We start from the raw sequence: 12,575 nt of genomic DNA, 5'->3' as shown, positions 1-12,575 counted from the left end.
AATAACATGAACATAATATTGGCAGTTTCATGATACTGAGGGGAGCGACTGTTTCTGTCCAGGGTGGGAGGGGCCAGAAGACATTTTTGGTGTCAGTCTCAGGGTCCTGGAGGTGTCGAGGTGTTGGAGAGAAGGAAGACTGCAGACACCTTCTCAGACAAATGGATGACACACTGCTGCAGAAAGACTTCACAGTGTCCACGGGGCACTCGTGTAGGATGATGGGGGCTGGTGGGGCTGGTTCCTCCTGCAGACGTTCCAGCAGCTGCAGTTCCTCTAACAGCCACTTGAAGCTGACTCCAAAATGAGTCAATATTTACAGTTTTCAGGGTTTGTGTTCAAACTTTAAACCTGAGGCACTGAAACAAACCCAGGTGTGAATCCAGAGAGTCTCATGTGTGATGTGTGAGTGTAGAGTAGGTCTGGTCCTGGTCCCTGCCGGCTGGATCGAGGCTCTGGTAGGTCGAGTCTTCACGTGTAGAACCTGGAGTCCAGTTCTCGTAGTGGACGTCCTGAAACAGAGACAAACTGTCTTCTTCACATAAAAAGAAGAGACTCTGACTTGGTTAAATCATTTGTGCTAGAAAGAAAGTCACCTCCATGTTTGTGCCCTCTGAGTTTGCTCTGGTCCTCAAACCTGTGGAACAAACAAAGGATGTTCCTCTGTTAGAGGGAACAATCATTCAAAGTGCACATGAGGCTGAAGATCACTGCTGCCCCTCCTGTTCTTCTGCTTAGTTGGACTTTATTAGGCTTCACTTTAGACTTTGCCTTCAGAATCAAAGACTCACATTTGCTCGAGTCTCCTCCTGTGTACTGAAGAAGTGATCCACAATAATTATTCTATTTTACAGTTTTCATGGGTCGTGTAGTCAGAATATTTTTCCTGTTTTTACTTCACACGTCTGAAGCAGAGAACATCTGGATCTGATCCTGCTGACAGTGTCCAGACTTCATGTGTGACACAGTTTAGGATTCAGTTACTTCCAGTGTTTAACATCATCTCTACAAGTCACTCCACTCTCCTCTTAGAGCCCAAAGTGGACGAGCAGGATGAAATATTTGGATGTTTGACTGCAGCTGTTTGAACAGACTTCAAGTGAAGTGAAAAAAGAGTTTTTGGTTAGAAACGAGACGTTCTGTGTGTTTCTGTGTCTCTGTTATCTTACCTCTGCTGCTCTTCCTCTTGATGCAGATTATTAGAACAGTCAGTGATGAGAGGATGATGATGATGAGCAGAGAGATGATTACATACAGCAGCACACCTGTGACAGCAGAACGAGCTTGTTTTACACGGATTTATTGATTGATGAGTTGCACATGTAGTGAAATAACCGACGTGAAACGAATAAACAAACAGATAAAAGTTCTACATGAACAAGAGGAGCTCACAGAGAATTTAGAAAAAGAAAACGTGTTTGGCACAACGTCACACTCACATCATAATTCTGATTAGAAAAGCTGACAAACAGGACAGGCTGATTAAAAACATACTGTCTTCTCTCATAGATGGATGTACCTGTAGATGCTGCTCTTCCAGGCTGCTCAGTGCTTCCAGTCAAAGTTAATGAAGGTGTGGAGCTTCCTGTAGTTGTGGCTGATGGTCCAGCTGCTGAACAAGAGCAGAGAGGAAAGTTTGACTTATAAATGTTTGGAGCTGTGAACAAGAAAAACACAAAGATTCAAAAATCAGCTGAGAAATCAAACGAGCCTTAAATGAACAAGAACAGCAGATATATGACAGGAAATAAGGAACAGCTGAACAGCTCCACTCTGACAACATTTGATTAACGTCAGTAAAAACTCACCGTCTGTGACAGTGACCTCAAAGTCTCTGAATGACCTGCTGGAAGATTCCTCAAGGAAACATCTGTACCGTCCTGAGTCAGACTTGGTCAGCTGTGTGATGCTCACATACAGAACTCCTGAATCATATCCAATGTTGTATCTGCCTCTCTGAGCTTTTAAATTATATGTAAAAAGAAGAACAACAAGAGTGTTTTCTCTTCTACACTCTCCTCTGCAGAACAACGCTCTGTCTCCAGGTTGTTTAAAGGAACATCCGACTGTGAGAGAGCTTCCAGTTTCTTTATCAAAGTGTTTCAGCTGATCATCGTTTCCATCCAGCAGTGCTGTTAAAGACACAAACGATCAATAGTTACTATCAGTGCTGAAGATGATGCAGTCTGATCAGAGTAACTCCAGTTTGATCCACAGTTACACTGGGAGCTGCCCAGTTCAACCAGTCTGACAGAGGAACTGTTGAACTAACTGAGATTTAAACGGCTTCATCATCAGACTGATTGGATTCATGAAAAATCAGCTTTTATGACAAGTATAGACTCTAAAATGTGAACACTTCATGGTTTTAAGTACATTTAAAGTCTGGATGGACTTTTGTGTTCTGAATGTGATTTTCACACATTCATTGAGGAATAAAACATTTTGCTGTGAGGGGAACTCTTGGAAAGATCAAACTGATGACACAGAAGCAAAAAGTCATCAAAGAAAATCAAAGTTACATCAGAAAATCTTCTTTCATTCATCAGCGTCTGTTTCTGACATTTCATTCACATCATTATCAGCTGACACACTCACTAATATTCACACACACTCGTGTCCCAGCTGCAGTTCATCGGATACTTCCAGGAGTCCAAATGTAACCAACAGTTTACAGAAGAACAAACTTCAGCTTCTTTAAACCGTCAGCAGCTGTCAGTGAAAACTTTGCTTCAGAAACAGAAACGAAACATTTCCACAGCTGAAACAGAAACTCACCTTCAGCAACAACGATTCTAAACTGTGTGAATGAAGCTGATGATGAAGATCCAGCCAAACCACAGCTGTACTGTCCAGAGTCAGACTCAGTCAGCTTTGAGATGCTCACAGATAAACCATTGTTTTCATATTCAATGCTGTATCTGCCTGTTTGAGCTCTGACATCAGTTGTATTAATGAGAATGTTTTCTCCTTCACATTTTTCTCTGCAGAACATCTTCCATGTTCCTGGAGAATTAAAGGGGAATTCATCTTTAAAATCTTCTCCAATGACTCCATAGAGAAGAATCTGAGCATCGGTGACTTCAGGGTTTCCATCCTGCAGAGCTGTTGGAAACATGAACCATCAATAGTTACTGTTTGTACTTCCTGTAAGAAGCTGCAGTCTGATCACAGCATCCACACACAGACACACTGAGACTAAAGTCTGAATAACAACAATGATTCATGTCAAATACATTTTATTGTCTAAAGTGGTGGAAAATCTTCTTCCAGTCGACATGACTCAAAATATATCTGAACATGTTTCCTATGCATGAATAAAATGACAATAAAAGATGAAGATAAACAAAATATGACATGTAAATGACTCATAACTCCTCTGTGTGGTACTTGTAGTAATTATATGTTGAGAGATTGAAGCAACAGCTCAACATGCAAGTTCTTCATGAGTTTCATCCACAGGAAGTGATGTCATCATTTAGTTCAAATGTACTGCTGGTGTCAAAGTTCAGGAAGCAACAACAAAAACAGTGATGAAATTTTTATTTGTAACTTTGCGTTACTGAGGCTCATCGTGGCTCAAGAGTTGGGAGTTCACCTTGTAATCTGAAGGTTGCCGGTTCGAGCCCCGGCTTAGACAGTCTTGGTCGTTGTGTCCTTGGGCGAGACGCTTGTTTTTTTTGAGGAAGTAACAAATACTTGCAATGAACGACATGTTATTGAGTAATTTATGACTCAATTTAAAGCTCTAAAGCCAAACTCAGCAGCTGATGTGAGTCAGTTACTTTATGTAAATGATTTCAGTTCATTCCAGCATTTAAACTCTGTGCAGTCGTATTTCTGTTCAGCTCGAACACGACAAACAGGAAGAATTAGGAAATAACTTTCCACAGAACTCTGGGTTTGAAGATGCTGACAGATTTCACTCACGTCACTCACACGTTTATATTTGTCTGCAGGAAGTGATGTCATTTTGTCAAATCTATGTGCACTGTGGGAGTGAACTGTGAATAGTCACATTGAAGAAACACGAACATGTAACAGTAAAAGCAACAAAATGTGTTTTTGTCTTTCAAAGAAAAATTCATTGACTTGATCAACAAGTTTGTATTTTCAAATAATAACTGAAAGTATCAGGTGGAGTTTTTACTTTTATATTACAGGTTATTTTGAGGAAGTAACAAACACTTGTAAGAAACCATCTTTGAAAGGACGAATCCTAAAGCCAAAGTGAGCAGCAACATGTCCATGAATGTCTCACTGTGATGGTTTCTTCTGTCCATACTGGCCACAAACACATCCATGAAATCATGAATAAAAGCAGTTTGAATGGAAGGAGCGTCCATGAAAGTGACTCATAGCTGACTCTGATCATCATGTTTAACAACAGAAACATGTTGAAGAACGAGAGTGACAGAAAGAAAAAGTGAATGTACTCACAAAGGAAGAAGAAGCCGATCAGAGTGTGATGGACTTTCATGATGAGGCTCTGATGGTTTACTGCTGCCTCTCTTCTTCTTCACTGGAAACCAGGAACTTGTGACGCCTCACTTCTCTAACTGAAGGAGTCCCTCCTCCAAACACCAAAGCACCTCTACACTCCTCATTTGTCTGAAACAGTTGCAACAGCTCAACTTCCTGTCAAAACACATTTCACCAGTCTGAGTTTAACGTGCACCTGAAGAAGGAAACAAACATGAATGCTGCATCACAGCAGTGAGTGAACATTTGATAGCTATTCTTTTATTGGACAATTTTTCAGATTGAAATCTCAAATGCAGTGTAGTTACTGTAACGCGTTATTAAGTAACGTCAGAGGAGCTTGCAAAGAAAAGCGTCTGGACTTCTTTAAGTTACTTGAAGACGTTTCACCTTCATCCGAGAGGCTTCTTCAGTTCTAAGGTCAAATGGTGGAGAGTCCCAGATATAAGCCTGGTGGGAGTGTCCCCCCACAGAGGGACAAAGGACCCCCTGATGATCCTCTAATCGCCTGAGCCAAGGTGTGAAACTGGGTGTGGGTCCCAATCAGCCAGAGTTTCGGGTGAGTTCATTGTGAAACCTGGCCCCACCTTATCATGCGAATTCCTGAGGTCAGATGGCCCAGGGTGTGAGTGGGCCTTAAGGCGTCTGGGAAGGGATCTCAAAACTGGATTATAGATGGCAGACAGTTGGTGTCGTAAACCACCGCCTCTGTTCAAAGATGGTCGCTCACAGTGGACATAGATGGCTTCTTTCACTCCTCTTTCAAACCATCTGTCCTCTCTGTCCAAAATGTGAACATTGGCATCCTTGAAAGAGTGTCCTTTATCCTTAAGATGCAGATGGACAGCTGAATCTTGTCCTGTGGAGGTGGCTCTTCTGTGTTGTGCCATGCGCTTGTGAAGTGGCTGTTTGGTCTCTCCAATGTAGAGGTCTGGGCATTCCTCGCTGCACTGTACAGCATACACCACATTGTTAAGTTTGTGTTTTGGCGTTTTGTCTTTCGGGTGAACCAGTTTTTGTCTGAGTGTGTTGCTGGGTCTGAAGTACACCGGGATGTCATGCTTGGAGAAAACCCTCCTGAGTTTCTCTGATACACCGGCTACATAGGGGATGACAATGTTGTTGCGTCTGTCCTTCTTATCCTCCCTCGCTGGTGTCTGATCTTCTTTTCTGTGCCTCTTTGCTGACTTTAAGAACGCCCATTTAGGATAGCCGCACGTTTTGAGTGCTTCCTTTACATGTGTGTGTTCCTTCTTTTTCCCTTCAGGCTTAGAGGGAACATGTTCTGCCCGGTGGTGTAGGGTCCTAATTACTCCAAGTTTGTGTTCCAGAGGGTGGTGGGAGTCAAACAGGAGGTACTGGTCCGTGTGTGTGGGCTTCCGGTAAACTTCGATGTTGAGGTTGCCATTCTCTTCAATGTGCACAGCGCAGTCCAGGAAAAGCAAACAGTCGTCCTTTGTGTCTTCCCTGGTGAACTTGATGTTTTTGTCCACAGCGTTGATGTGCGCAGTGAAGGATTCCACTTCTTGTGTCTTGATTTTGACCCAGGTGTCGTCTACATATCTGTACCAGTGGCTGGGTACTCTTCCTTTGAAAGAGCCAAGAGCCTTCCTTTCCACTTCCTCCATGTAAAGGTTGGCTACAATAGGTGACACGGGGGAGCCCATAGCACAGCCATGTTTTTGTCTGTAGAAGCCTTCGTTGTATTTGAAATATGTAGTGGTGAGGCAGAGGTCTAACAGTGTGCAAATCTGATCGGGTGTGAAGTTGGTCCTGTCTTCCAAGGAGTTGTCTTCTTGTAGTCGTTTTCTGACAGTCTCCACTGCCTCCGTGGTGGGTATGCACGTGAAGAGAGAGACTACATCAAAGGACACCATGGTTTCATCTGAATCCAGGGTAAGTTTCTGGACCTTGTCAGTGAAGTCGGTGGAGTTCTTGATGTGGTGTGGGGTGTTCCCCACGAGAGGAGCAAGGATGGTAGCAAGGTGTTTTGCAATGTTATAAGTGGCTGAGTTTATGCTACTGACTATGGGTCTGAGTGGGACAGCTTCCTTGTGGATTTTTGGAAGTCCGTGAATGCAGGGTATGGCATCCCCTGGGTAAAGGCGGTGATAAGTAAGGCGGTCAATGATTTTGTCCTTTTCAAAGTCTTGAAGGCAAGCTATAACTTTCTTTTTGTAGCTGCTTGTGGGGTCTCGCTTTAAGGCTTCGTAGGTATTGTTGTCACTGAGGAGAGTAGTGATCTTTGTATGGTAATCTGTAGTGTTTAGGACCACCGTGCATCTTCCCTTATCCGCTGGTAAAACAGTGATGTTGTGGTCTTTGCTCAGGGAAGCGACGGCCTTCTTTTCCTGTATTGTGAGGTTGGACGGAGGGACTTTGGCACTGGAGAGGGTGGCTGAGACTTTCATCCTGATTTGCTCTGCTTCTGTCTGTGATAATTTATTAATCCGTATGGCAGATTCTGTGGCTGTGATGAGGTCCACTATGGGCAACTGTTGTGGAGAAATGGCAGAATTGAGACCTTTGGCTAATACTCTCTTTTCAGGTTCAGTGAGATTCCTGTCTGAAAAGTTCTTAACCCATTTCTCCTGACTGTCTTCAGGTGTGTTTTCTTCTATGGGTTGTGTAGGTTCAGATTCAGAATGAGGAGTGTGAGTTTTTGAAAGCAAGGTGTGGCACTCTCCAGTGCCAAAGTCCCTCCGTCCAACCTCACAATACAGGAAAAGAAGGCTGTCGCTTCCCTGAGCAAAGACCACAACATCACTGTTTTACCAGCGGATAAGGGAAGATGCACGGTGGTCCTAAACACTACAGATTACCATACAAAGATCACTACTCTCCTCAGTGACAACAATACCTACGAAGCCTTAAAGCGAGACCCCACAAGCAGCTACAAAAAGAAAGTTATAGCTTGCCTTCAAGACTTGGAAAAGGACAAAATCATTGACCGCCTTACTTATCACCGCCTTTACCCAGGGGATGCCATACCCTGCATTCACGGACTTCCAAAAATCCACAAGGAAGCTGTCCCACTCAGACCCATAGTCAGTAGCATAAACTCAGCCACTTATAACATTGCAAAACACCTTGCTACCATCCTTGCTCCTCTCGTGGGGAACACCCCACACCACATCAAGAACTCCACCGACTTCACTGACAAGGTCCAGAAACTTACCCTGGATTCAGATGAAACCATGGTATCCTTTGATGTAGTCTCTCTCTTCACGTGCATACCCACCACGGAGGCAGTGGAGACTGTCAGAAAACGACTACAAGAAGACAACTCCTTGGAAGACAGGACCAACTTCACACCCGATCAGATTTGCACACTGTTAGACCTCTGCCTCACCACTACATATTTCAAATACAACGAAGGCTTCTACAGACAAAAACATGGCTGTGCCATGGGCTCCCCCGTGTCACCTATTGTAGCTAACCTTTACATGGAGGAAGTGGAAAGGAAGACTCTTGGCTCTTTCAAAGGGAGAGTACCCAGCCACTGGTACAGATATGTAGACGACACCTGGGTCAAAATCAAGACACAAGAAGTGGAATCCTTCACTGCGCACATCAACGCTGTGGATAAAAACATCAAGTTCACCAGGGAAGACACAAAGGATGACTGTCTGCCTTTCCTGGACTGCGCTGTGCACATTGAAGAGAATGGCAACCTCAACATCGAAGTTTACCGGAAGCCCACACACACGGACCAGTACCTCCTGTTTGACTCCCACCACCCTCTGGAACACAAACTTGGAGTAATTAGGACCCTACACCACCGGGCAGAACATGTTCCCTCTAAGCCTGAAGGGAAAAAGAAGGAACACACACATGTAAAGGAAGCACTCAAAACGTGCGGCTATCCTAAATGGGCGTTCTTAAAGTCAGCAAAGAGGCACAGAAAAGAAGATCAGACACCAGCGAGGGAGGATAAGAAGGACAGACGCAACAACATTGTCATCCCCTATGTAGCCGGTGTATCAGAGAAACTCAGGAGGGTTTTCTCCAAGCATGACATCCCGGTGTACTTCAGACCCAGCAACACACTCAGACAAAAACTGGTTCACCCGAAAGACAAAACGCCAAAACACAGACTTAACAATGTGGTGTATGCTGTACAGTGCAGCGAGGAATGCCCAGACCTCTACATTGGAGAGACCAAACAGCCACTTCACAAGCGCATGGCACAACACAGAAGAGCCACCTCCACAGGACAAGACTCAGCTGTCCATCTGCATCTTAAGGATAAAGGTCACTCTTTCGAGGATGCCAATGTTCACATTTTGGACAGAGAGGACAGATGGTTTGAAAGAGGAGTGAAAGAAGCCATCTATGTCCACTGTGAGCGACCATCTTTGAACAGAGGCGGTGGTTTACGACACCAACTGTCTGCCATCTATAATCCAGTTTTGAGATCCCTTCCCAGACGCCTTAAGGCCCACTCACACCCTGGGCCATCTGACCTCAGGAATTCGCATGATAAGGTGGGGCCAGGTTTCACAATGAACTCACCCGAAACTCTGGCTGATTGGGACCCACACCCAGTTTCACACCTTGGCTCAGGCGATTAGAGGATCATCAGGGGGTCCTTTGTCCCTCTGTGGGGGGACACTCCCACCAGGCTTATATCTGGGACTCTCCACCATTTGACCTTAGAACTGAAGAAGCCTCTCGGATGAGAGGTGAAACGTCTTCAAGTAACTTAAAGAAGTCCAGACGCTTTTCTTTGCAAGCTCCTTTGACTACAATGACCTGGATGACTGAGAACCTTCACAGACGTTATTAAGTAACGCGTTACAGTAACTATGTTATTACTGTGGTAACAAGCACGGTAACTAGTTATTATGCCAAAATCAGGAACTCCTTAATCATTACTGGGATTTAGATAGAGTTGTTATTCGTTACTTCTTGCGGTGGCTATTGTGGAGCTTCCACAGATTCAGTAACATTAGCAAGTGGTGGAGGCCAGCGGGTGGATGAGGGAAAGTGGAGGCAGGAGGAGCAGAAACCCGAGGCGGCCGCCGGTCCGAGTGTCAGGTGAACTAAACTTCAGGTAAGAAGTTATGAGCTGCAGTCTATCTGGTCAGATATAAACCAAGTTTAGGTGGAGTTTATTTTAGCTGTGCTGACTTTTCACAGTCAGTTACAATAACTCGTACTGCGTGCTTTCAGGTGACATGGATGAGTTGAAGTTATGAACTGTTTCTGAGAGACAAATAACACCAGGATCCTTTTCTGTGTAGCTGACAGCTGGTAACTGTGCAGGGGCGGGTCTAGCAAAGTTTTGCCAGGGGGGCAGGTAGGGCATTAACAGGGCGAGGTGGGCACAAAGAAGTACTTTCTTATTCTCATTTAAAATGTCTCGCTTTTAATAAATAATTATCTGAATCTTACAACAAACGATTGATAGATTGATGCATATATACCATCAGAACAGTGAACATCACTGTCACAACAGCGTTTGTTTTCATTCAAAGGCTTTATGATTTTTCCTATAATGGCGGCCGGTCTCTAGTCAAAACGCCCGGGACGATTTTTTGTCCCAGTCCAGCCCTGTATGCAGCTCATCTGCAGTCTGCTGTTACCTACATCTTCATATTCAGAAGGCAGAATTTCCGAGTTCTGAGTACAATCAAAGCACCACGACTGCAGTTTTTGTGTTGGATGTAAAAAGCGCACATGACGCTGTGACGTAGGCTAGAATCATGGCGGCGGTCAACGACGGTCCAGGCGTGGGATTTCTCTCATTGAAATTTTCCTTTCTGTTGGTAGGTCACACAGTGCACATGTGGCAAGTAAGCAAGCTAGAAGACTGGCAGTCTGGCTGGTATCCAGTTACAGAAGCAACACATTAACAAGAGAATTCTGAGTAAAACCAAAGTTACTTTCCCTAGTAACTAGTTACTTTGACAGTAATGAGTAACTACTTTTGATAGAAGTAACTAGTAATGTAAGTAAGTTACTAACTTAAAATAACTTGCCCAACACTGATTAACATACAGTCATATAGTGAATGATATTAGGGGATTCCCAATATCACATTAGTTTTGACCTTTGACCTCTTCTTCAAGGTCAGACAAGTTTAAACTTTCATGAGATCAAAGTTTTATGAAACATATTTTATCTTTAAACTTTAATTATAATTAATCTTAAGTTTATGGTGACCTGTGAATGAACACTCCGAGAAGTCAGCTGAGACTGAAGAAGAGACTTTGAGTGACAACATGAATGAATAGTGGAATTGTAAAGAGCTTTGAGGGGTCCCGAAAAGCGCTATATAAATGCAATCCATTATAAGAGAATAGAGAAAACAAGTTCTTTTTTCTTTTCTCTCTCATTGGTTATTAAAGGAACTTTAATATATTTTAATTCCACCTGAAACCTCCACAGGGCTTCAATATAAAGTAGGGATGCAACGATACCAATTTTTCAAACCGATACGATACCGATACTTGGATCTGAGTACTTGCCGATACAGAGTACAAAAACCGATACTTCTACCACACACACACACACACACAAATACAATTAATTGGAAGACAGGTTTTATTATATTCTCTGCCGATAAAAAATAATATCTTAATAAAAATGACCACAAAAAAAATTTCAAGTGAAAAATAAGCACTTCTGTTAAATTATTGCACAGTCTCCACATTGTAATTTTACAAAATATCACTGAACTATTGGCACTGTCTCGAGCTTTCAGAATAATAAATAAACACTTCTGTTTGGAATAAAATAAATACAAATTAGGTTTGAGAATAAAATAAACTTTTAAATTGTTGCAGAGTGTCCATATTGTAAACAAACAAACAAAATAACGAAAGTATTTGGCATTGACGAACTCCCCATCTGCCCGTGGATCATCAGTCCACTGTGCCGTTAAACCGAGGACTGACATCGCGCACACACTGCTTGTCTTTACCTCTTCAGAAAGTTTTGGCACCATTATCTCCCTGATGTGTGGGCGGCTGGGAATTTCATATCGCAGCTCGAGTATGCTGAGAAGACGGTGCAATCCTATGTTTTCCACGACCGGCATTGGCTGGTCATCCAGAGCGATAAAATGAGTCAGAGCCTCTGTTATTTTAACTGCCCGTGGATTTTCTCTTGACATTTTTCATCGCTTTTCCAAAACCTGAGTTAAAGTTGGCTGTTCCACACTGCTGACATTTTGTTTAGCCTAGCTACAGCAGCCTCCAGTTTCTCTTTTTTATCTGGAGCCGCCAGTCTCACTCGCCTAACCCTGTGCCTGTTTAGCGCGGGATGTCCCCCTAGTGGCCAATCTAAAGAACTACAACAGAAATGACAATCCACCCTCTGATTAATGAAATAAGTTGGTATCGGTTCATGGTATCGGTTAACTTTTACGAGTATGAGTACACACACATCTTACAGTATCGGCACCGATACCGATACCAGTATCGGTATCGGTGCATCCCTAATATAAAGAGTTCAGAGAGTTGAAGACATCCCAGCACAATGCAGAGGCCATCAGGGAAGGTCCAGTCTGGTTTGTGTTGTCATGTTTGTATGTTAAACAGTGAAAATGTTCCTTAAGTTTTAATCAAGTCACTCATTACAAATCAGTTTGATTGTTTTTAACTAAACAACATCGAGTTATATTCATTGCACATAAATGTCACCATCTGGGGAAAACGCATGGATGGTTTTTGATAAATTGGCACGCCCGTGTAGCGTGCTGGCTAGAGCCACATGTGGCAAAGGTTAACGATGGGTTGCAAGAGGAACGCAGCTACTTTAGTAACATCCCGTGCACTGATCACGGATGAGAGAATGAACAACGTGAAGAAACACTTGCAGCACCTGAGGTGAGCGGAAGCTGATGCACACTGCTCCAGGGAGGAGAGGAAGTGGAGAAAGAAAGAAACTGGATCTCCTCCTGGTGGTCCCTGATGGACATGCTGTGTCTGGAACTGAATGGGGTAGGCTTAGTTGGACGTGGAGTAGACAAGCTAAGTTCTGGTCGATGAAGTTTTCAGCTGGCTATGGTCTCGGAGAGCCTCAAGAGGAGAACTGTTGGTGTTTCAGGTGAAACGTTACCTCAACCTGGAAATGAGAGGGGTTTG

The 12,575-nt window shown here is 43.5% G+C and overlaps 1 protein-coding gene across 2 annotated transcripts; it reads right to left on the bottom strand.

Moving 5' to 3' along the window:
• LOC148097068 (polymeric immunoglobulin receptor-like) lies at nt 1–4,800 on the bottom strand. Of its 2 annotated transcripts, none has more exons than XM_087833379.1 (7): nt 4,441–4,800; nt 2,779–3,105; nt 1,809–2,132; nt 1,520–1,657; nt 1,170–1,265; nt 597–637; nt 1–512 (listed from the first exon to the last, which is right to left on the bottom strand). In XM_087833379.1, the coding sequence occupies exons 1-7, from the start codon at nt 4,478–4,480 to the stop codon at nt 393–395; spliced, it is 1,086 nt and encodes a 361-aa protein (XP_087689505.1). In that variant the 5' UTR covers nt 4,481–4,800; the 3' UTR covers nt 1–392. The 2 variants fall into 2 exon arrangements, with proteins under 2 accessions (XP_087689505.1, XP_087689506.1); XM_087833380.1 differs by having other exon boundaries at nt 1,520–1,612.
• Nucleotides 4,801–12,575: the final 7,775 nt, after the last annotated feature.

Source organism: Neolamprologus brichardi, chromosome 20 (assembly GCF_056152115.1).
Source record: "Neolamprologus brichardi isolate AB-2024 chromosome 20, ASM5615211v1, whole genome shotgun sequence".
In the NCBI taxonomy this organism is placed as follows: Eukaryota; Metazoa; Chordata; class Actinopteri; order Cichliformes; family Cichlidae; genus Neolamprologus; species Neolamprologus brichardi.
The sequence above is the reverse complement of the archived record's forward strand: the minus strand, read 5'-3'. Positions and strand labels throughout refer to the sequence as shown.

Excerpts from the sequence above, each read along its gene's own strand:
- LOC148097068 (XM_087833379.1), bottom strand. The coding sequence starts at position 4,480 with ATGAAAGTCCATCACACTCTGATCGGCTTCTTCTTCCTTT. Across the intron at positions 1,658-1,808 it reads TGAGGTCACTGTCACAGACG|CTCCAAACATTTATAAGTCA; the intron begins GTGAGTTTTTAC and ends TCTTGTTCACAG. Across the intron at positions 513-596 it reads CAGAGGGCACAAACATGGAG|GACGTCCACTACGAGAACTG; the intron begins GTGACTTTCTTT and ends TCTCTGTTTCAG.